Consider the following 26,132-nt stretch of genomic DNA (forward strand, 5'->3'; position numbering starts at 1 on the left):
ATGGAGGTTTCCAACAGAGTCATGGTCTTGTTAATGACTGCGCCACACAATGGGCCTGATTTGAACGCACCAATCAACCCTTATCTAAATATCAACCCTGATTATTAAGTAGCTCCGTATCAGTAGCACTGATTGAAGACATCCTGTTATTAATTACTCCAATAATCTTACCTCAGGGAGACATAGTGTTTTGAAATGTCTTGTTTTTGGGAATATCTTCTTTTTTTTGCCTGGATTTTAATTCAAGTTTGGCTCATTACTGTTAAACAGTCAGGCCAAAAAGAGCAACATCATGTAGGGCAAAGGACATCAAAACACAGGGATGTCAGAGATTTTTGAACATTCATATTTAAGATGTGTGTGTCTCCGTTGGTTGCGGTGCTGTTTTTGCAGAAATTGTAAAAATTTGATTTTGATTTGTGGAACTTTAATGGAGACATTAAAACTGCATTATTTTCACTTTGCTCATTAAAAAGAAGCTACTGAACTACTGAATAAAGTAATAAAAGGAAGGGAGCTATTGTTTGCTCAAATAGGGCATATTTTTGGTGTACAAAGAAATCAGTTAAATCTCTTTTCTCTTTTTTCTCTTTTTTCAAGTCTACTACAAAAAATAATCACAATGATTTTGCATTATGGCCAGGTGAGAGAACCACATATTGTAACCTCCCAGGAGTTTTATTTCAGTTTAAGAAAAAATATGAAGTGATAACTTGCTGTAATCAAGAAAGTCACTACTATTTTGACCAAACAGGGATCATACCACATATCCTGTGAGAGTCCATTAAGCATTAGGAACATTCACACATCACTTTTTTTGTTTACTCTCAGAAACTGTTTACTCACAGTTCATCATGAGCACTCCCAAGTTTGGTGCAGCCCATGAAAATAGCATTGCTATCTGTATACTATCTTTTCCTCCAGTGGTTGCGCTTTTCACCCTCATGCAGCGCTGGCCCCAGCAAAACTGATCTGACGTCTCCAAATTGCATGGCGATGAAACCATATCACAGTGTTCAGATTTCAATTCTACTCCTTGGGGAAATATTGTTTCAAGCCATTACTCTTCATCAAGGGGACGTCATACCCACTCTATGCAGCTATTGTCCTCCATGGCCCGTGTCTTCAGCTGTGCCCCTGAGACAATAGCATACGTGATGTGCAAGCTGCTGAACTCCTGTAATGTAGCCACAAAGGACCTCAGTGCAATGATCCAAAATCCTTAAATGGGTGCTTGCATAGAAATTTCATCATTATTTCGGGAGTGAGATGCATCAAACAACATTCACTTGATGAGATGATCATATGCTGAGATGGTATAGTTTACAAAGTACTATTTAAAAACAGTGCCATGAATCACTTGGATACTGTGATCTTCCCTACTGTCTGTGTTGAATATGCTCAGTTGCAGTGCGACTGGCACAGCACCAATGATCCATGCCCATTCCCCATTCATCTTCGCTGTGTGCTCTGTGTATGAAATGCCACAAATTACAGCCCTGGTGGATTCATGCTGCTCTAATCCTCAGCAAAACTGTGAGGGGTTATGTGGGGGAACCCTGCCAGTTACCTTGGGGGGCGAATGATCCCTCCGACCTACCCCTACTAACCTCAGTGGTCGTACCTCAATGGGAAAAGATCTATCTCTGCTTATTATTACTTGCACCTCCCACCAGTGGCACAGAAGATGAATCATACCTGTCAATCCTTATCCCTTGTGCAGGGAGGCCATGTTTGTTTATATTGAACGGCAGCATATGTGGCACAGCTGTTGCCGGAGGAGGCTGGTGCTGGCAGAGGTTTGTTCACGCTTTCCCTTGGCAACAGTACAGTTGGCAGGCAAGACAGCAAGCAGTACGCACTCGACTAATCAATACAAACAATGAAGCAGCAAATCAAGAATAATGTTGGAGCAGACAGAAATGAGGGAGAGAATAAAGCTTTTGATTACTTGGTGCTCAGAAATTATTTTGTTTTGGAATCTAGCAAAATGTGTCTTTCATAATGCTTAACTATTCTTTGTGTTATTCTGTGTGTGTGTGTGTGAAACTGTATGAATGCAGGAAATCAGTGGTGTGCAAACCTCCTTGGTTAATAGTCTGTGCAAGGGTTCAACACACCATAGAGATAGAACATGAATGTGTGAAATTGTAAGTGCAAGTGTAGGATTTGGGGCAAATTGCTCAAGGTGCAGCATTTGGCAATGATTAGTGGCCATTAATTGGTGTTAACTGGTGCTACTAGTGTTTACAGAGTTGAAGGATAATTAGCTTGGGGTCAACTCAGGGCTGAAATTAACATGTCAGAACTTTGCAGCTGCTTCATGACAACTAGGTGAGGTAACGGTGGGCTATACCACATTTTGTTGGCAGGGTAGCTTAGGATAATGTGGATGGTTGTGTGTGTAAGTATGTGAGAAAGAGATGTGGATTATTATGGTTATTTTAGTGAGTGAGTGAGTCAGTTACCATGTGTATGTGCATGTGTGTGTGTGTGTGTTTGGGACAAATACAGAAAGAATGAATGTGTATGTGTCGGTCCTGGTGTGGATCACTGCATGAGTCAAAGTGACAAAAATTAAGCACCTCAAGAATAGCTCTCAGCAGGGCCTCGACTTGACTTGCCTTGCCAAAGTAAACAATGAAAAAGAAATACTCTGACCTAGCCAGCCAGTCTGCAGTGTGTCCATGGGGGGACCTAGCAGAGATCCAGCTGCAGCACCTGCATAAACACTAAAACTCAGTGTGGGCAGCCACCACACACAGCTGGGGACAGACAAGCAGACACTGTGTTGGGGAAATTGAAGTAGACACTGCTCTTCGATTGCAGTTTGTTGTTGAGAGCTGATGCACCATCTGTATCCAAAAGGGCAGGCATTGTTGTTTAACTAACTGTGGATCAAGGAGACAGAAATAGCAAAGCAGCAAATCATCCTTGGTGTTGGTAGCATCCATCACAGTACCCCATTAAGACCAGCAACCACATTGTGGAAGCTAATGGGGATCCAAATAAAGAATTAAAGAATAAATATGTGTGTTAAAGGCAGTGCGGAAGAGAAATAATATAATTCCTCTAATGGCCAAAAGATGCCAAAATGACTAAATGACTGAATAAAAGTCAATGGGAAGTCAATGGGAAAAACTAATCAAATTTTTCACTTGATGTTACACCCTCAATAGATAACTTCCTCTATATGTCTTGATTTTGCCGACTGTTGAGATCAGGAATTGACCGTTCACCAAACTCCATCCCCCTTATTGTTCCGTTCTCACATGGCACATAATGATAATGGTGGTAGATTTTATCAGCTATAGCTAGCTAGCTAATTAAGCTAATGTTAGCTCAATAAGTTAGTTGAAAATTCAATATCAAGCTGACTTTTTTATGTTTCAGACTAACTTGTTTTGCCATAGGAACCCTGTAAAAGGTACATAAATATGCAATTGATGGCTACATACATTATATGACATTGTGCTAAAAGACCGAAGCTAAAGCTACGTGTCCCATTTACTTTCACCTGATATCCTTTTTGTTTTACTTCTTCACAAAGACATTTGGCAAAACCAGCTGGGTAAAGTAAACATTTTCTTCATTTTTTGGCTTTGTATTTTATGCTCAACTCTGTACCTGGAACTTCTCTCCTTAAGTCTTTGCCAACGACTGCAGATGACAAAGGGACGATAGCCAAACCCTTCCCACACACCAGAGGATAGCCGTCAGAGTAGCTATACTCTGATACAGGATAATGACTGGAGTGAAACGGGACTAAATCCATTGTATGATAACTTATCTCACCAGGTCTGTTGGACTTTTTTTTTTCTTATATAAGGCTTTGCGTTTCATAAACCCCAAATTCATTTCACTCTGTATCTGTGCTGATACAGTTTCCCCGTCAATGAGAGGGAACTCTGGGGTTGGGAGATAGAGAGGAGGAGAGAATTCACACTGCAGGCATAGCGGGAAAACCAAGATAAGAATATTAAACAGGAGAAAGAATTGTGTCTTCTCCTCCAAACCAATAATATGACTGAGGATGGAAATGAAAAGGTAACATGCAACTTCAGTCTCTAAGAATTCATATGATAGAATTTAGATGGCAGAGTATGTTCCTGTGTATTTGTGTGTGTGCATATGTGCGTGGTAGAACAGTGACAGATATGTCAACAAAAATTATTATGGAATTGTAAACCTGTTTTACAGGATGCTACTTCATTTCATTTATGCATTATCCTTTGATAGTATACATCTGGATGAAATAAAACTAGAATTCAGGCACCACATCAGAGGCTTATGACATGTTCCACCATGTCACACTTAAAGTAGCCTAAAGCCCCCAGTACATTATGCAATTCTGGGACAGAAGTTGATAAACGTGAGAAAAACTTGGTGAAGTCTTTGGACATCAATCTGAAATCAAAACTGATATTGTCCAGTTTGACAGAGATTGCCACCAAAATTTTATTAGACCCTTCTTGCACCATATGATATACAGTGAACATGTAAGATTGCTATTGTCACACAGTGTGTTAAGTCCATTTGAAAAGCAAGTCTATTGTTTAGCATCTTAAACAGGTGGATTGATGTCCGTATTCACATGAATGCGACTGTTGATCAGTACCTTTCTTTAGAAAAATCTTAAGTAAGACACAAAAATGTAGAAAGACAATCTTGCTGTTTACAACTGACACTCAGTCAGAAAATTAATCAATCCCCCTGATGATGACTGCAAATTGCCCAAGATTATGTTGACACGTCTTCATTGCTGCATGTAGGAGGAGGCGATGGTAGCAGAACTGCCATTTAGCCTGCCAATGGCCCCAGGGGATTCTTCTTCTCTAGCATTCTTTTTAATGTCTGGCAATTAAAGGCTGTCTAACTGCCTGAGAGAAGGAGAGATGGTGAGAGACATAGCAGTAGAGAGAGGGAGAGTGTCTGAGTGTAAAAGAGTGAGGTTCAAAGAAAAAGAGGGGAGGGAGAGACAGAAAAGAAATAAGAGAAACACAGACAGACAGACACGCACACAAATAGATCTCAAAAACTAGATAATCATGTTAGGGAAAACTGCCAGGGCTTAACTCTGTTTGGTGTGGTCACTTAAAACTGCAGCCATTTGTTTGGCTGAGATCCTATTTAATTTAACACGGGGTACTCAATCGTTGGTGATTTTTTAAATTCATGCTAATAGGCCCTGGGAGAAATCCTCTCATCTTCTCTAAAGTGTTATCTATACATTTCAGTGACGTGTACAGTCCACACACTACAACTGTTCATCAGGCAAATCCATCCTGCTTAGTTTTCATTCACATTAGCTGTTGATACTAATGCTTTCCATATCTATCAATGTGACAGGCACAGCACGTTGGTTTGTTTCACTCAATGGGAGAAATTAATCACACACATTTAGTATAACAAGAGAACATTTGAGCTCTGCATTAACTACACTCATGCTGCTTTTGATGGCCATATTAAGACAACATTTTCAGGCTTCTTATTGAAGCTATTTGTTAACTGTTATAACTTAGCTTTCATGACAGCTTTAGCAGATTTTGGGCTAGCACATACATGTATGTAAATTGTATGTGTTTATATAGTATGAAATTATAGTATGTTAAGGTTACAGTACAGATCTTAAGTGTACTTTTCTTTAATTTCAGTGCCTCTCTTATGAAAGCCTTCTAAGTGAATATGCAGCAGAATTTCATGTCTCCCGGGCAATGTTTCTCTGAATAAAAATTCATCATTGACAAACGTCATTCAAATACTTGTTGTTCCATTAAGGGGCAGTGTTAAAGTGCTCACTATCAATGGCAGCTTCTTACAAAGTAAAGCATAATACAGGCACATTTTAGGCAGATTACATAGTTACTGCTGTGCTGCATGCAAATGGCGTGCCCATGGGAGAGCAGAAAATAATTTTAAACTTCAATAAGTTACAAGCGGTGGCAAGTCTACCCATAATCTGCACAAAGCCCCAGGCAGCAATGAGGCTGGATGCAATTAGGGGGAAATAAAATTCTACACAGTAAACAAAGAAAAAATGTAAAAAGACTGATGAAAGCGAAATGAACACTGCGGAGTGAGATTGCCTCGTCTTTGATGAGGTCGGCTGTTGCTTTCTTTAATTGTCACAGCACAATGCTACTGTTTCCAGCAAGGATAACTATGACATTTTTTTTTGTAATCTGACAAGCAATGACTTAAGGCCAACGTGTCAAACTAATATGACATTTTAATTAATAGAACATTATGTATTTGTCACTAGAACACATTTAAATTTTAGGAAGATGCCAGGGTGCATCTTCGCAGGTAACACCCAGGTGTGCACAAGGTCTTCCTATTGTGGTGCTCTGTCTTTAATTTTGTGCTTTGGTTAGGCTGAATACACCAAATTACATAATTGTTTGGTCTAATTATTTAATAATGACTTGGTTTGCAATGTTAGGAACAACCAATGTAGTTGCCTTGGTTACGAAGTAAATATATCCCACAGTCAGGACACGCAGGGAGCTTTAAGTATTTTGGGATTGAATGGGAGTGTCAACACATCACGCGCTTTTCAATGTTTTTTGTCTGAGCGTCCCGCCCCGCCCCGCCTCGCCCCGCCTCTCACTCGTGCTATTGGTCAACTCGACAAATACTCGTGTCTGATTGGAGGAAAAGTCTTCCTGATACCAACGTTGACGTGGAAACCAGGAACTATCAGTGGAAGAAGCGGTGTGTTGGCATTTTGAAGAAATTTAGAGCAAAGTACAATAAAACAGTTCTGTCATCCTGTCGCCAGGCGTTTCGTAATGCAGATACAGCAGCGCTAAGCGAATTATTCTCTGGAGAAACAAGAGCAGAGTAAGTGTCTCCGTGAATGCAATGAATGAAGCCTGAAGTTAACGTACTTACAGCTCTACTGGGATGTTTATTGTATAAACATATATCCATCTACTCTGAAGTATTACCAATGGCGTTAAAAATGACAATACGATAACTGTAAACTACAATACGATTTCTGCACGCGATAAAACTGTCGCCATGTTTCTATTGCAAAAAGCAAAGACTTGCAAATACATGCATAGCCTAGTTGATATCAAGCAACATTAGTCTGTAAATACACACATACAGTAGCTGGTTTCATACTTAAACGACAGAGCATAGTAGGTGTGTTTCCACAATGATGACAGATAGAGAGCTGTACTTCCATAATCCAGACATCACAATGCTCCCAAACACCAAACTGTATTATAGCCTATACCTTGCATGTACCTACACACTTTTTTAAGTACACTTGGCTAAAACTGATGCAGTCTAATACAACAGACCTGCAGTAACCTTCATTAAGGTTATAATGTTCATTAAAAATCTTTTAGAGGGCTGGGAGAGGTGTCGTACTCTTCTAATATTTGGTCCACTAATATAATTCAGTAAATATTGGACACATATCTCATTATAATACAGTGTAATTCAGCAGCACCACAAACTACAGCCTCCAAAATGACCACAAAGTTGAATTAACAACTCTCTAAACTGTTTCAACAAAATTTTCAAAAATTATTATCTTCATTTCAGGGCTGTTGTATTAAACTAGTAAGATGTCTTTGTTTTATCTGCTTACCCTCTGGATTCAAGTCTGTATACCTTTAAAACTGTATATCACATACTTTGTTCCTGTTCTTCAATGCAGTTTTCTAGAGGGTGACATAATACCTACAGTATTTCCTGGAATAAAATTTAGTTGTGCAGCCATGTGCAAACTCATTTGTGAGTCGATACACGTTACTCAAGGGGAGACATTCACCCTTAGATTAACGGGGATGGCACAGTACACCTTGTACAAGGTTACCTTGGCAGGTTTTACTGTACTGGGGATGGAACCCAGGCATTTAAGTTAAAAGTCATCATGAAATAAAATGCAAGACTGACTTACTAGGTATAATTATATTATCAATTAGGTTGAGATTATGCTAAGTACTGTTAATGACCAAAATATTATACCAACCTTATCACCTTTGCATCTAAGGTGTAAAATTATGCGTCTTTATACCCCTCTGTTGCAAACGCAAAATATGCTTAACACATCTCTGGCAACTTCAGATTGGAATGACCATGGATGATGACCAAGGCTACAAATGTGTTTCTTTTGCAATTTAGATATCGCCGCACAGTACAACACAGCCAACAACTCCGAGAGCCTACTGTGTCCAACTGTAAACATTACATTTGGACAATTTCCTCTCTTCCTTTTGTCCTCCTCTCACATCCTTTAATTTGCTGACTCTGGTTTCCAACCGCTGGAGAACAATAGCTGTGTATACATCCTCCTTCTCTGCTGGCACTAACAGTGTTTGAAATGTAGCTGAAAACAGTGTTTTTAGTGCAAGGTAAAATCCAGGTCTCCCAAGGCAGCGGTCTCCCATGAGAAGGTATCAGTCAGCACAGGCAGCCAGCCACGCTCCTTGAGCATGCTAATTCAGTCTCTTTCCTCTATTCCCCGGCCGCACCTCTAGAGTCTCCACCACTCTTGTTCTTCTTGGATGCACATAGATACTTTTTTTTCTTTTCATATTTTTCTGTTCTCCCTTGTGCACACCTGCTTACACATTTATCTTTCTGTCACAGTTAAACATGGTCTCTTTTCATGATAATCAATTATCATTAGCTGAGCAGGACTTGGTGGATATCGAGTATTATTTATCTAATCATGCGCAAATCTTTCAGACAGAGAACAGGTCAAAGGGATTCCAGTATCATCAGACAGCACTGGCCTGCCCGTCGTCTCATATTTGCTTTTTCCACTATTTTAAACAAAAGGCTACAATATTGATTGATGCAGTGTGTTGTGAGGGAGCCTGTCTGGAATTTAGAGCAGAGAGCTCACTGAGAAACAAGTATGTTGGGTGGATGCAAGAAACACACACTGATTTTTTTGCACTTTGTAAAGAAAAGTATTATATAGGTGTAATTATTTCTGTTGACTGTGCTGCACATGCACTTGTGTTGACATAAATGCACCCACAGACTGACATATATTCTTTTACACAAGCATAGTTACATGTGGAGCCTACAGATACTGTTTTTTTATTATTTCTAGCTCTTTCTCTTTATATCTTCCCTGTGAGCTGTCAGGGTAATCAAGGAGAGCTCATGGTGTGAAGGGAAATGGTGTTAGACTAAATGAGATGGATAGGAAATGCACATACTGTGAACGTAACACACATGGAAGGTGGTGTGAATTAATTTAATTATGTCTAGCAGATGTATGTGAGAGATAAACCATCTGCCTGATCAAAACTGACTACTCTTCTCTATATATGATTGTGTATTAACTTGAATCCTTCCTGCAGATTTCACAAGTTATCTCAGGCTACAGTAACAGGAATGGAGCTATATCCGTATTTGATTAAACTAAATGATCAGGTGTAACATTGAGACCCAGCTGTGAAATTCGTTCATTCACAAGGTTGTTTTTCTACTCGTTTCTTGTCAGGCTGAGTAAGGAGAATGGGGAAGAAGGATGCCAGCGCGACCAAATTACCAGTTGATCAGTACCGAAAACAGATTGGTGAGTCTCCATTTATCCTATGGTTAATCAATTTGTGATCAACAGAAAAGTGTTCAACTGTAATTTTGGTAAGTGTTAAATCAAGCAACAATACTTGCTGTTGTGAGATGGTTTGACATTGGCTGGTTATTTAAAAAAAAAAGCTTGTTTATGTCATAGCATAACATAAACCCTCAGGGCTCAAGCAACTTTGCCATTAATTTTGCATTTTGTAGACTTAAGTGATTTAAAGATACATCAAAAACATAATCACTGTATTAAGTGACAATTAAAAAAAAAACAGCTGGGATTGGACCTTGACTTGTTTGTTTGTTTTAACAAAACTCATAACTCTATCTTTTGTGGGCAATTTTACCACAACACAAATCATTTTTATTGTTCTCATATAGAAACAAGCTAATGTCACACTTAAAGGTGCAGTGTGTACAATTTAGCGGCATCTAGCAGAAAGGACTTGGCAGAAATGGAATATAATATTAATAAGTATGTTTTAATTATCGTATAATCACCTGAAAATAAGAATCGTTCTGTTTTCATTACCTTAGAATGAGCCCTTTACATCTACATAGGGAGTCGGTCCTCTACCACAGAGCCCACCATGTTGCACTGCCAAGTTTCTACAGTAGCTCAGAACAGACAAACCAAACACTGGCTCTAGAGGGGGCCTTTCGTGGCTTTTGTGGCTGTAGGTTCTCCTACATGCTTGTAAGGGGAGTGGGAGGGGTATTCATTGAGAGAGAGAGAGAGCTAGAGAGTGAATGAAGAGAGTGAGCAACGCTGGTGAGAACAAAGCCATGAATCAGATAAATAAAATGTTATTTTCTGATTGTTTCATGGCGGTTATATTCTAAAGCACAAATAAACACACCCACACCTCTGCACAACCCTGGGGAAAGCTGCCACGTTGCTGGATTTTGTGCGAATGCAGAGCTTCATCCTGTCCGCTGTGGCCTCTCTGCTCTGCGTGTGTGTAGCTCAGCCCCGCCCTCGGTCAAGCAGACACACAGACCTGCAGCTCTTTATGCGTCCATGACACAGAGACAGAGAGCAGAGTGGAGCAGAGGGGAGAGACGGAGACAGTGATGTAACCTGGTCACTACACTAGTCTTAGGGTGTGAGTCTTGACCTCACACCCTATGTGCTGTTATTGGCTGGGGGCTACACACCAACTGCCCAAACGTTGACGCCCAGAAGCCTCCCGAATACAAGCAAAATAATATACCTAAATAATAATAATAGTATACCTTTTAAACCAGATTCACTGAATTAGAACTAGTGTACAGTACAAGTAGTGGATGTAATTACACTCAGATACAACCAAGTAGCATCTGAGGCAACATCACTGATGGAAAGTGAATTCCATGCTTAAAAAACTGCCCCTTTGATGTCATGTCAGAAGCTGTTTTGTCAAAGTTTAATGCCAATCTAATCCTGCGGTATTTTGTTTCTTCTTACATCTCAAAGGCCTAACTAAGGCAATATGGTTGGTATCAATCATAAGTTTGGTCCCCTTTAGCATGCCAGCTGTGGTTGCTTGAAGATCACAGCTCATCATGTGTCTTTTTGTCATTGTTTTTCTTTTGTGGAACAAAACCAAAAGGTCACCATTGGCGAAGCTGGATAATTGTGAGCAGCTATGACCGACGCAAATCAAAGGGAAGTTCTTTTTTCCTCATAGCCTTAGTAGTAGTCTCATTAGACACAAAAGGCGCCCCCTAGCTCCAAGTAAGATTTTTGAACCAAATTGTGTTAGATGTTTTATAAAGCTTCCCTTGATCTAATGGTCTTGATCAATGAATACCCTCACCAGGAGCCCGTACAAGGATTGAAATGGGTGAACAAAGTAGAGAAAATTAGTTCCCTAATAGAGATGGCAACAATTACAGCTGAAGAAGATGCGATGAAGAAAGTGACACACTCCAGAAGATGAAAATTATAAAACATTCAGGCCATCTTGGAACACTGTCATGAAAAACGTATACAGTATCCTGCATGACTCTATAAATCATCTGTCCCAGAAAGTCCAAGAAATGGGTTTTTTTGTGCAGAAGGTGCACTGTCACTCTTGACTGGCAGATAGATGTGCTGATTTTTCTTAAATTGGATCTTTGCCCTAGTTGATTGGATACAGCTTGAGGGGAAACCCCTCCCTTCCAGAAAACCAACCACACATTGTGGGCCCTAAATCTTAGTAATTTCTCTATTTGCATATGTATGCCTTTATTGTTCATTAAAAAAAAAATTACATTTAATTTAACCCTTTCATGCATGGTGTCCACTACAGTAGACAGATATTTGGAAGCCATCTTGAACCATATAAGTTGTAGTACCATGTCCCAACTACCAGGTGGTGAACCCCCAAAGTGTTGTCTACAATTCCATCTGAATGTCATTTTTTACTCTCTCTGTGATTTTGTGATATTGAATAATACATTCAAAATGGCGGAGGGTGGAGGAAATGCACCAAGTAGCTCAGGAATATCTGTTAAATACTTTTATTCTCAGAGAAAACAACATGTAAAAAGTATATTTTTCAACTAAATAAGATGTTTCAAACTTTTATCAAGTTTTTAATAATATTTTTCTTGTACATTATTTTCTGTGACTGAAAATACATCTGTCCACTCCAGTGGACGTCATGCAACAAAGGGTACATTCTATCTATTGGGCCTAGGTCTTGTTTTTCAAATATCCTCTCTATTGTTGTAGTTATTTAGTGTTCCTATGTGTATTCATACCATTTGCTCTTAGAAATAAAATTATATATATATATATATATATATATATATATATATATATATATATATATATATATATATATATATTGCCTATATTGATTTCCATAAATCACTTTTTACTCTGTTGATGCATTTCAAAATTCAATATATTAAAAAAAAAGTTACTGACATGATTTTTCACTTGTTTAAGAGTAAAAATAAACAATAAACAAATGTTTTACTCTGTGATTTGCGTGAAAGGGTTAATGTATTAAATTTGTATTTGATTCTGTTATTACTATTATTATTATTACACTTGATGCACATTTATTTGAGATAGAATCAAATGTCATATTTAAACATAATATTTCCATATTATTTCATGCATATTTACTACTACATGAGCTACCGTCTTCATTAAGAAATGGACGATGTCACGACACACACATATCAAGATTGTCATTATTTATACATCAAATAATGGGGGGAAAATTTTGAGCAAAGTGTTTCTTGGCTTCTTTTTCGGCTCCTCAGCATTGTTCTCCTGGCTTCCAGTAACTGTTGACGTAAAGGCATCCCAAATTACACCATGCACTGCACATTAATACAACATACTATGTAATATCAGACTACTTAGCATTTATATTCGTATATGTATTCCATGATGAACAAAAACATCTTACTCTTTTTCTTTTCTGACAACTTGGGGCCTCTGCTTGTGGTGCTTTTTCTGGCTGGTATATCTGAAAGTCTGGTGGAGAGTTTCATATATGAGGTAATGGGTTTTGCAGGCCGAGGCGCAGTAAGAAAACATAAGACGAAGATAATTTAGTTTGTTTACTGTATGGAAAACAGAGAGTAACACAATCTGACTTTCAAAATGTCTGTGAAACAGGCTTTAGAAATAAATGTGCTTCAATTAAACCTGCTTATGTGTAAGAAAATAGCAAATACCATGGAACACAATGCTGCTAATTGTTTATAATACACATTTTTGTGCTCTGAGATCTGTAGGGTCATAGAGATTCGACCATATCCAGGTCAGTGTAGACTACCTAATCAACTGTGATTAAGATTTGTCAAATCTGGAGAGTGAGAACATAATTTTATCAGTGACGAGACAGTCATCAAAGCCACTGCAACACAAGAAGAATAGAACATATAGAGGAAGCTGGAGCACAAGTTCAGGAATGAGGTTGAATAAACAAGGGGAAAACCAAGATGTGTTGTGTTGTGTTGTGTATGGTCCTAACCCAAGAAGAGGTGACACTACTCAATAATGGCTGACTGAGCCCATTTCATAATCATATATTGTGGCCTTTTGTATCCAATTTGAAATTTTATTTGAAAGACACTGGTGATTTCTTTGATCAGTTGTCCAAGGTGAACATTAATCAAGAGGATTCTGATGCCTTACTAGCTATCTTAGATGTGGTATCCCTGCATACAAGTAACCCTCATGAGAGGGTTTTGGAAGTCTTGAGGTTGTTTTTTCACCAGATAGATGGAAACAAAATACTTGTCTGGATGAGATGACTGGCTTCTTTCTATATTGTTCTTGTGTTGCTTGCAAAATTGCCCAAAAACGCACAGATTATCCTAGGTTTAATATTTCCTGGCGTTAACAAGACTCACTTTTTGTCACTTTCGAGCCAGATGGCCTCTTTCCTGAGTTCTTTCCTTTTTATTTCTCTAAAAGAAAATCTTTCTCAGGGATGTGATAGCATGTTGAGAAATTTCTCTGTCTTGTTGATATTTCCAGGCTATAAGGGCTGGGGTCTCATAGAGCAGCACAATAGTTGCCTGTGTTTTCATATTGGGACAAAAGAAAAGGATGATTTAGCCTGCAGATATCCCTTAACCAGGGGTTAAAGTGGGATTTGGCAGGTGGGAGAACCCTAAGATCCGGTGTAGCGGTGCAGCAGGGAAAAATGACTCACCTCAAAATAACTCCCAAATTGATTTGCGCTGTGAGCTCCAGTGGACTTTTTTTTCTTTGTGGACAGGCTATGTGATCAGCTGACCTTCTTTTAAGGATCCATTTTTTGGCATATTTTTCTGGATCCCACTGGTCCAAAGGAGGCCCAACCAAAGAAGTGAACATCAGTGCTGAGACCTTGTTGATTTGTAGTTGTGTCCATTGTTACGTTATTATATTGTTCATTTCAGAGAATCATCTTTCACATTCAGCACTGCTAACAGACAAGACAAAACACAGACAAGCATAATAAACATTACTTAACTAAAAACAACTTACACAAAATAACATTGCACTATGAAAAAAACACAAGTACATATTTACTTGACAGGCAGCATCAGGTCCATTTATCTAGATCTCCTGATGATGTCACAGTTATAGGCGTATCCATTCGCTGTGATCACAGAGACCTTTCAGTTCAGATCAGGCTGGGTTTCTGGTGACTGTAAAGAAAATATGCAAAACCCAGTGAGATTACTGGCACTCATCAGTATATATCAGCTGTGGAAAAAGCATGATGCTGAACTGAAACTATGTACTCATCCAGTGTGCTCCTGGATCCTAGAGCCAATCAGACCTGGAGGATTAGAGGTCCTAATGAAGGCCACTGCTGAGGGTCAGAGGTGATGATGAGAAGGCTGAGCAGGTATCTGCTGTTTCTGTTACTCCAGCTGCAGCTACTTCATCCTGCTGTTTGTGATTCTGCTTTTACCAAGAAAACATATAATCACAGATATAAAATACATTAGTCACAAACATATCAATCAGTCCTGCTGCTCCACATGCTGCCTCATAGTTCTTCAGCAGCTGAATGGACCTGAACTGCACTGATTTCAGACAGAGAAAGGCAGAACTAAAGAAATCTGGATTTACTGAACCTGCAGCCTGTTATCAGAACACAAAAGACAGACAAGATTAGGGGGTAGAGAGTAAGCATGAGAGAAATGAAATGAAAATAACACATTTCAGTGTAAAAGATCAATAACTTAGTGAAATCTCAGCGTGCAAGTGTATTCCAAAAGATGAAAAACAAACTAACTCTTCTGTCTTGTGTCAGTATCAGTCTGGAAAGATTCCAGATCAGTTTGTGACAGTTCAGACAAAAAGGTGCAGAATTCCCACACAAGTCATTTATATAACTCACACTTCAAATATTACTGAGTTACATCATGCACACCCGTGTTTGCTGTTTATCAGACAAAGCCTAACGTGGCTTTGTTTACCTGAATCAGTTTATCTGTCTGACTACATCAGAGACAATAATGATACAGTGGTTTACTGTCAGTCAGGAGACAGTAGTATGTTCATTTGTTGTTGTTCGTTGTTGTTATTACCAATTAATATTACCAATGTTATCATGTGGAGAGATTATCAATAATGTTACATTATGAATATGACAAATTCAGAGATAAAACAACATTGTCTCTTACTGTTCATCCAGTTCCACAGCAGAGAAACAGTTGAATAAATGTCAGGAACAAACTTGGTGAAGGCCAGCAGATGAATATCAGTTCAAACAAAGAAAAGTCTTGTGACTTTCATTCACCACAAACATAACAAAACACGAATATCTCATATTTTGGCTAAAGTTTTCAGCACAGTTAGTCTTCGCTTACCGTGGAGTCAACGAGCAGAAATGTGGACAGCGCCACTCTGCCATTGCAGCTCACATTGTGGTTGGAGGGAATATTACACCCGAGGGCAAGCCGGACCTTTTTCTTTGCAACTTTTTCGCGAAAGATGAACTCACTTGACATTATTATGTACTAAACTCCCAATCAGATTTATTTACTTATTAATTGAAGGCGCTGGAACACCATTCTGGATCATTACGGCAACTTTAACCCCTGCCCATAGCTGTCAGCCATTGTGTAAAACCCAGCAGCTTCAACAAATGAGAGACAGACATAACATGACAAGCCACTTCTCCTTTTGTCACCTCCTCTACCAATGATGCTGGAAAACTCTTTTTTTCCCCCTTTTTCTCCTTGCTATTTAGTGTTTTCTTCCTCACTTCCTCTCCATATCCTCTTCCATCTCATCAATTCAAAAATATGTAACGCAGATGTCAGGGACACTTCGGTCTTCTTTCTACCTCCGCCTCCTTCCAACCCCTCAATTTCTACCATTTTTCCTTCTTTTTTGAAAAGAATGGCTATCAGGCAATTTCAGTGAACCACTGTTTAACAGCAAAGGTGGAAAACAGAGACAAGGGGAAAAAAGACATCAGAGAGGAAAATTAAGTCTTCAAAGATAGCATGGGGCTGTGTCTTCTGAGAGCAGGAATAGGCCACACATGGTAATTTAAAATCGTAATAGGGTGGCTTATTCATGGCACATCAGCAGTAGTCCAGGCTGGTTGTTGAGCTGTACCATCATCTCTGCTGGAGTGCTTTTGTCATGTCAGATGGCCATCAGGGGACCACTGTTGACACTCTCTTTTTAAATACCATTATTAAACCTGTTATAATTGACTGCACCAAGCTGCCCTCAGGAGAGGTAAAGCTATAGTGTTCTTACATGGAAGTGCAAGTGGTCAAGTAATGATTGCTGTTGCCTGCTGAACACATTAGGGAAAATTGTCCAAACAGATAAAGACACCCAAATGGCAAATTAGAAATTATTGATTTAAGAAGTAAGAAATAATAAGTAATAACCTTTTTCTGCAGGTATGTCTATGCTCCCTGTTGACACCTGAGATTTTACCTCCCTTCTCCTCCCCTGACATGATCCAAAGGACAAGGCCTAAATATCTCCCATGTGTCTGGCATCAGCCCTCCAGTTCCACTACTATGCATTCTGGCAGATGCCAGCGATCCGCACCATGTGGTCACTGACTATTTGGCCGCCATGCCAGATAGACACAGCAAAGCATGGAGAACTGTCGGACACGCTGTCAGTATGTTTGCCGAATTTTCCCAGGGCTCCTAGAGAGCACTGGACGGTGGGCTGTCTGTCCAAATAACCCCATCACTCTGCATGTGCTGCATAAGCAGGACGGCTAGTCCCCATGGACACAAACGTACACACACATGCTTAATTCCACAGGTATGTTAGTTTTACTCTTGACACATTCATACACTCGCTTGTTGTCTTTTTCCCCCATACAAGTGTACAGTAGCTTTTTACAGTATTGTCTCAATTTTATTGCAAACATATAGATAAAAGATAGAGTAAATGGAATTACAGGTATTTATCAACGTCTTTGCTCCTGTGAAAACCTTACAGTTTCATTTTTCAAGGCATCATTAAGAAGTCAGTATTGCCTGTGATTTACTGATTAGAGATGAGTAGACAGACACCTGAGTGAAAAGACACAGCCCTTTCATTCATTTGAATCGGGGCAGCAGGAATGCCAACGCAGAGGGCTCTAGGAAAACAATGCAGGGTCATCTGGCAAAAAACTCAAACTGGACTTAATGTTTGCTGCAACGCAAATTGATGTCATAAGGCAAGGTGCTGCATTAGCCAATCACGTACATTCAATTGCACATTTCTGGTAGATTACTTAGCCTTAAGTAAGTGTTGTCTACCCTCTTTTCTTTTCTGCTTACTGCATCTTATGAGTAGTGTGAATTATGTATCCGTGGTGACCACCAATTAGCTAGCATATCATCCTACAGCACTACATTGTCTATTTTTTCACCCTGCACCACTCTGTTGCAGTTACAGTTGGCAGGAAGGCATTTAATGCAACGTCTTGAAATAGCTTTTCTCATTTATGACAAGATCAGGTTTTGGTAAAGTTGCCACAGAATTTGAGCATCCACACACAGTATATTTGGAGTATATATGGCATAGGAACAAACGAATGACAAATAATATAGATTATTTTTTCTTCTGATGTTTCTTTTCATTCAGACAAACTGTGATACTTTTAGATGTTTACTCCTCTCGTAGCTTCACTTTAACGGCCAATTTGTGTGACACACAAATCACATACCTTTCCCCCTCCTTCTCTCGAGTGCTCAATCACATCTGGCTAATTTTAGCTAATACAACCTACCTGTCTCGTTATGCTTCGCGGAACAAAAGCTCGAGATAAAAACTCATGTTCCCTCAGTCTTAATCAGACGCCATTTATAGGTGAACCCAATGACAAACGAGCGAGGAAGAACCATGAAACACACATCTAAGGGAATGTACAGTAAGTGGTGTGGGTGGTGGGAGGGACACTCTCACTTTTCTCTTGTCCTCTTGACAGGAAATCAGTGATGACTTCAATGAAAGGCGCACTCAGGGAAGCCTCTCAGCAGGCACTCTAGGCCGCCTTACAAGGGCTAATGTTCCTCTGAGACACGGCATTGTCGTTGCTGTACAGAAGGACAGTGATGCCTTTTGAGTGTGGCAGGCAGGAGCGGGGAGGGATTGGGGGGATGGTGTGTAGCCCAGTGCAGGTAGATAATTGGTGACAGAAAGTGTCTACAGCACTGGTGCAGCAGGGGAAACAGAAATGACGAATAGGAGTGCTCATAAGCCCAATGCAATATCATCAGGACTGCGTATGTTAGTGTGTGTATGTGTGGCTCCAGACCTACACAAGCAAACCAGAGGAAAAAGGCAACGTGCCACTTTAAGAAAATACAGGGCTATAATACAACAATATTACAACACTTTACACAGCCTGATGTAATTTTCTGGCTGTTCTCCTTCATATCAACATTTCATACTCCTACTTGGTGCAATTATTCAGATTTTGCTCCAATTAAGTATTGATTCTTACCAGATGGCTATGGTTGTATTGGGTTGTGATGAAATTTTTGCATGTAAACGTGATTTCTCTATGTAGACTTACATGGAGAAATCCCACACATGAGAAAAACAGCACAGGTGGATGCTTGCTTAAGTTCTTATATTGTTCTGTCTTTGAGTATCCTTCAGGATCCTGCTGCAGAAAAGAGACCTTGAGGATACAGATTTCCAAACAAAGCAAACAAGTATCAAAACAGAAAGTACAGATTGTTTGATTGTGAGCTTGTAGTACAGTAAAATAAAATAAAAATTTCTTTGCTGGTACCTGTTACAAAACAGAAATCATGGATTTCCACAATTTTAATCTGTTTCCTACATAGTTATATTGGCATTGTGGTTTCCTATACAATCCTGGATATGACCAAATATTGTAGTATATATCAAATACAGTACATGTTGATGTTGAAAAGAATTGTAGCAGTTGAGCAGGTCTATAAATCTCTGTTAAGTTTCAACTATTGACCGTTTACCAAACCCGGCCCCTGAGCAACAATTGTGCAATCAGTTTAGCAAGCATAACTAAGCACAGGAGGCCTGTCAAGATTTGGATTTCTCCGAGGGCTCAAGTGGTGCGCATGGGGCTCTAATAAGAGTATTACTCTCTATCGAAAGAGTTTGGAGGGTGATGTCTTCTTTCCAAAAGCATAAGTGTAAAGAATGGATAAAACTGTGTGTTATCTCCTAAGGCAAGGGGCATGTCATTAACTTACTATATTGATAGGCAGTGGTCATTTCAGCCAACAAAATCCACGGTTATTGGCTAGAAATGAGAAGCTTGCTTCGGTTGGCTTCTGTAACAATTCAAAGACCCATTGTTTCACAAATTACTGAGTTTTGATGGTAATCTGCTACTGTTGTCATTGTTAACTGCATATGTGTTATGGCTTAGTGAGCAGTCAATTTTCTCATCTGCATATTATATGCAAGATAAGATAATTACCGCTGTATCATGTATATTTTTACGTTAATTTTTTCACATTTCACAATGTATTTGGCTCTCTGTTTTGTTTGTTTTTCTTCTCGATAGAAGTGGTGTAATTATATGCATATCAAGTTGGTGCAAGGCTATTTAAAAAGCGGCATTATTAATTAAAAAAGTAAGACTTGCGTACCGACTCCAAGACACAAAAATGTATTCAAATAAATAAAGTTTCATTCCAAGACGGATCTGTGTCAGGTCAAAATGTTGCCATATACACACACACACACCAATAGGCTGATATGATGTGGTTAATCATCCAACATGCCAAGTGTGAGGAACATCTCAAAGCAATTAACATTTCAATCTACATCTCAGAGTAGTGCAAAGGTAATACATTAAAATATCGACAGCACATAAAAAAAATGCAGTTATAAGCTAGAAAAAGGGAAACATTAAAATGTTGTACAAAAGCATCTTTGAGATGCTTTCCACACACATGCATTGTATTTTACTATTAACATACACAGACATTTTTGTGTCATGGTTGAGACAATGAAGATATATCGAAATATCGATATTAATTCATTGTTTTTCTATGTGGCCAAAGGGAACCGTAGTATTTTATGAAGCCTCTTGTAGTCTTACATTATCACAACCAGCCATTTGCAGTCTGAAAGTCCCTGCACCATTTTTGTGAATGGTGAACAACCTCAGGTGCCCTCCAATCAAATTTCCCCCTCTCCACTTTCTGACAAGTGGAGGAGACATCCAGTGAATTCCCACTAGTTCAATGTCTGCTCCTGGCAACATGCTCCCCATTTCTATTAGCCCTCCACTGAGTCTGAGGGAGGTAGAGGAGGAATCCGGGACCAGGAGGGATGGAGGGGGAGAGAGAGAAAGCGCTTGGAATTGAGTGCGAGATCTAGGAAAAAGTGTGAAAAAGATAAAATGAGTGTGTGGTGAGACAGAGCAGCTGCTTAATGCCAGGCTAACGGTCATCTTCTCTCTCCTCCACGGCACTCCCCAGAAGAGGAGAACCACTGCTCCCCAAGAGACATGATACTCAGTGGTATGCAGCTCTGTCTGTTTGTTTTCAGAACCACAACACACATACACCTCCTTATCCTTCCTCTTTCACAAGCTCATTCTCACTCTTTTCTGTTCCACACCCTTTCCTGGTGGATATGGACGTGTCTCTCCTCTCACCCGCCCTTCCTCCTTGTTCCCTCTTTCAATGTAAATGAGGCTTAATTGGCTTGGAGTAAAAACTCCAACCGGCCCCCCGCATGTCAAATCACCAACTGAGAAAACCTCGAAGCTGACCTGGGGGCTTGGTCTCTCTCTCACACACATATTTCTCTATTATACTGTATGTGTCTCCTTATGAGGACTGTCCATTGATTCCCCAACCGATAACTTTAACATTATCTATCATGCTTAACCTCAAGTCTTACCCTAACCTTAACTTTATTCTAATTCAAAATTGAACCCTGAACTAGATTACTTAAATAACCCCTTTATGGACTTGCTAATATTTCTACAATCTGAGCATAGAAATTGGTTCTCACAAAGATAGTAGTACCAGAACACACACACACACACACTGCTCAGCAAGCTGTTGCCTTTCCACCCTATTGTTAGCAAAGTTCCTTTTCCTGCAGTGTGTTGTTTCTAATTAGACCAAGACAGCCGGCTCTGCCTCATGTGAAACACACACAGACACACACACATGTTTTGCCAGGTGGCCGGCTTGCCGACAAGACTCACCCTTGAGAGTTGAGCTCATGGGAAGTCAACCGAGCACAGGTGAATGGTGTGCAGCTCAGGCCGGCGCTAAGCTCAGCATAAATATTAGAAACAGCTAACCAGGCTCTGTCTAAAGGTAACAAAATCTGGCTAAAATCACCAATAAAACTTAACAATTAACATTTTATATCTTGGTTTTGTTATTAATATTAAGTTGTGGTTTTCTGGGGGGTTAGCTGGGGGGACTATTTCTTGGCCAGACAAAGTGACTTCCTGAAGTGGCCAAGAAATGTTCCCCCACATCACACTATTCATTTTAATACAATAACAAAACCTTTTTTTTTTTTTTCTTTTTTTTCTTTTTTCAGGTAAGCAGGACTATAAAAAGACAAAGTCAGCCTTAAAGGCCACACGACTGAAAGCTGAAGCAAAGAAGAATTCCTCTGGATTCAGGGTGAGACTGGCTTGGACTTTTCTTTTTTTTTTTTTAGATTACTGAAGTCTGTATCTGCATGTCTCCTACTATTTCTGCCTGCCTGCCTGCCTGCCTGCCTGCCTGCCTGCCTGCCTGTCTGTCTGTCTGTCTCGGACCATCTGTGATTCTGCTTGTCTGTCTGTCTGCCAACCATCTTCTTTCCATTTCTCTGTCTATTTGCCTTCCTGTTTGAGAGTATGTCTCACTAGATCACATTCAATATCCCAGACTCTTGACTCTTAATGCTACTCACAACTTACTGTAAGTCTTTTGAGATTCTAACAATGTATCAACCTGCATTTTGTAATGTGCACTCCCCTGCCTGTCCTTTGAGGAGCCACACAGTTGTTTAAAACTTTAGACATCACTCACAGGATTCAAATTCACATTTAAGTTTTCTTATTATATATAACAGAGAAATAGAACAAGCAAAGAAGGAAAACAAAATGAATAAGAAAGTGATAAGATAGATTTGGGTAATATGAAAGTGAAAGAAGGGGAGAAAGGTGTGTCTCTCAATTGCTGTGTCACACTGCAGCGATTAGGAGCTGTTGTGCAGGCAAAGATGGATGACTCCACGTTTATCACTCTGGCAAACGTGGCTCTGTGTACGCTTTTCCTCATTCAGTCAAACAGTTTTACTATTTCACAGCAGAGCCCACAGTAAGCCCTTGCTACTAAAATAGCTCGAAAAAAATCAGCTGTCATAGATTTTTAAATCCTCTTTGAAACTGCAGATACCATCAGATGAAATCAAGTCCTCAGATTTTTTTATTTAACTGTTTAAAGTGAAAGTCAGTTATAAGAAAAAACAATTCAGACACATCCAATATTATTGTTTTGAACGTGTTTATTTTCCGTCATGGCATTGAAAATCGTTTCTGTTTACAGTACATCAAAAGCCAAAAGGCTTCACTTCCTCATTAAGCTTCAGTTGGCACGTAGTACACAGAGATGAACAAATCATAGCGAGGATTAAACAGTGGGTGAAATGGTCAGGTTTTAAAATATGCATCTCTTAGACACGCAAGGCCTCATTAAGCACGTCTTTAATCCAATTAGATTAGTCCATATCTTGAAATATTGATATTGCTCATGAATAATTCAGGTTTTTCACGCCCAAGACGAGGGGAATTTTCAGAGGTCGGATTAAAAATACCTCTGGGACGAGGATATTAAACTGACTTAGACCTCTTGGCCCCCGATTTCGATTGAAATTCAGCCCAAATGTAATGGATATTTGGTCACGCTTGCTTTCCCATCGAGTCCTTTTTAACATTATATAAAGTTGCGATTTTTACACAGCCCTGTGATGACAGTAGAAAGCCCCCACTTTCTGTCTCTGAACCTTTGGTTGACAGCAATGATTTGGCTGTGGTTTTTATAGGCCCAATTTGGATTTTGGCGTGTTCTTCTCTTCTTTTCTCTTCTCTTCTCTTCTCTTCTCTTCTCTTCTCTTCTCTTCTCTTCTCTTCTCTTCTCTTCTCTTCTCTTCTCTTCTCTTCTCTCACCATCTCTCTGGTTGAGATGCTCATCTCAGATGCAGCTGGCATCTCAGAAGGGCCAAGCAGACATGCGGGCACAGAGAATCTGGCAGCTGCCAGGACAGGCTGTCTTGGGGCTGTCCTAGTAGCAGAGCAGTCTGGATAAGTTGGCAGAGAAAAGGGACGGAGAGACTGAGAAAGTGAGAGAGAGGGAGAACTTCTGTTCCCACAACAGTGATCAGTTGTCGGGCTGCACAAAAACGTTGACCTGAGACGTGTCGGAAACCTGCCACCTGTTGTATCCGCACGTACGAACGCACACAAGTCATGGTGTGTTTACGGGAGTAGCGTGTTGTTGCCTGAATGCAGCTCCTCTAAAGAGTGGATTGCACGGGGTCACAAAACCAGCGTGAAGTCTGCTGCAGTCTCTCCACAGGTTGCCCAGAGAAGAAGAAGAAGCGCCTTCAAAGTAGCTCCAGCACACTAGCTTGCAGCACAGGAAACAAGCCTGCTGCCTTGTCTAATTGGCACACCAGCCTTCTGTTCATTTCTATACTGTTTTCCCTGGGTCTTATTTAGCTGCTGAGCCTAGAAAGTTGGAGAAAAATGCTTATGGAATTGGCAGAGGATGGAGGCTACAGATAAAGACTCTGCAGTGTTTGCAGGGGCAGTCGGGGTGCTGATCCACACTTTGGAGACACTCAGAAGCCAGACATTTCTCTGTTCTCTGTGTACAGTAGGAGCAGTTGAGATTGAACCTAAATGAGCGTAGCTGGTCCACCTTAAAGGTCAGTCCACCTTAAGTGAGCCTGGTCAGGTTAGGCCCAATGTCCCATTGTCACTAACCCATTGTCACTAATTTTGGAGCTAACCCCCTTCACTTTTCCAGCAGTTGGGGAAACAACAGATGTGACTTTTCTTGGTCTTGAGAAGCTGCAGCTTGTATTAACTGACACACTGTAACCTGTGTTGTACATTTACTGTCAGATTGACAACATACTACTAACCTTTTCCTCTGCTCTGCTCACATACACTGTCACTTTTCTGCCGCTCGCTCAACCACACGTTCGCTACGCACACACATTACACACTGCCCTAAAGGAGCTACGCCACTCTTATAACAGTACCTTTCATGTAGATGTCCTTTGAAAAATGAGGAGAGGGAGGATTCTGGGATTTGATGCACAAGTCGATGACTCAAAAAAATTCCACGATAACGTAGGGTGTGCTAGTGAAAATCATTAGTAGCCCAATGATATTAATGAACTTGTGAAATTAAAGCAGCAGCACTCATAATTCTGCAGCAGCGCACTGCCACTGCAGTATGAATGTAGGGGAAACTGCTCTGGGTATCTTCCAGCTGTCATTTGTGAATGTATGTTGTGAGGCAAGTAAGACTTTATGGAACAGCAATTTTCTTTTTGTTGGTAAGAATGATAAATATTTTTAGTCTGTGAATCAACGCAGTTTCTTTGACCATTAAGCTTAGAATTCCTAGTTTGGTAGCGGTATGTTTATACAAATACAATTTGAGTCATGAAGCTGGTTGTCTGTTTTTTCTTCAATGGGCCATTCTAACTACCAGTAATTATTGAGCATCATCCAGTGTCATTTCCAATAAACTCTTGAGTAAAAAAGTATCAGTTAAAACAGTGGATGCTGTGCTGAAAACCTGGATCCAAACAGTAGTGTCTGCCCTTCACACAAGTCACGTTGGATCTGTTATCTGTGCTGGCCATTAGGTTTATGAGGCGTCATTCACATTTTCAAGTTGGTTAGGAGCGTTGAAAGATAGCACATAGGAATTTGTAGGTTTTATGGGCTTTTATGCCATTTAATGTACAGTAAGCTGAAACAAAAGAGTCAATGGGTTGTGATAGAGGTAAGGCTTTTCCAATTCACTGAGATGTTTTCTGTCTGTCGTAAAGCATGTGGAAAGACATTTAGTAATGTAAAAGGTTTATGGCATTTATTACATGTTAAATTCAATGATTATTTTTATAATTATTTGTAAAAAATCCTTTATAATAATAATCATTTTTTCAGATTATCCTAGTCTCTTCATGGTAGGATCATGATAATGAAGTAGATTTTCGCTGATACAAGTCGATTCGATACATATTCGATGATGAATTCATAATTTAAAATTATGTAGCAAGCAAAAATACATAACATTCATTTGTTTCATCCTTTAGTATGTGAGAATTATTATGTTGATTGATGTGATTGTAAATATACTATATTTGGTGTGTCAGTTGGACAAAACAAGTGATTTGAATCCATATTTTAAATGATCATTAGTCGCAGGCCTACAAAAGATATTGATGAGGATGAGGGTGGAAGTATATGAAGGGTATGTCATCAGTGTAGGAGGAAGATACAAGATGTGTTTCAAGGGCAAGGAATGATTATAGTATCAAAATGAGTCACTTTTTACAGTAAAAAAAAAAATCACCAACAACTTTTATTTAACCAGTCATGTAATCAAACCTAATAGCTGATATTTGT

The 26,132-nt window shown here is 39.6% G+C and overlaps 1 protein-coding gene across 4 annotated transcripts in view; it reads left to right on the forward strand.

The window, feature by feature from the left end:
- The first annotated feature begins 3,981 nt into the window (after positions 1-3,981).
- The window catches only part of triqk (triple QxxK/R motif containing), a 28,404-nt gene continuing 6,253 nt past the window's right edge, over positions 3,982-26,132 (forward strand). The window contains exons 1-4 of one of the 4 annotated variants that reach the window (XM_042436637.1): positions 3,982-4,047; positions 9,476-9,550; positions 20,947-20,988; positions 22,034-22,119. In XM_042436637.1, coding sequence (XP_042292571.1) covers positions 9,490-9,550; positions 20,947-20,988; positions 22,034-22,119 — 189 coding nt within the window. In that variant the 5' untranslated portion in view covers positions 3,982-4,047; positions 9,476-9,489. Of the gene's footprint in view, positions 4,048-6,657; positions 6,844-9,475; positions 9,551-20,946; positions 20,989-22,033; positions 22,120-26,132 lie in introns of those variants that run through there. The other 3 variants (XM_042436636.1, XM_042436639.1, XM_042436640.1) reach the window with 3 other exon arrangements.

The sequence above is a fragment of the Thunnus maccoyii genome, chromosome 15, assembly GCF_910596095.1.
Source record: "Thunnus maccoyii chromosome 15, fThuMac1.1, whole genome shotgun sequence".
NCBI classification, from domain to species: Eukaryota; Metazoa; Chordata; class Actinopteri; order Scombriformes; family Scombridae; genus Thunnus; species Thunnus maccoyii.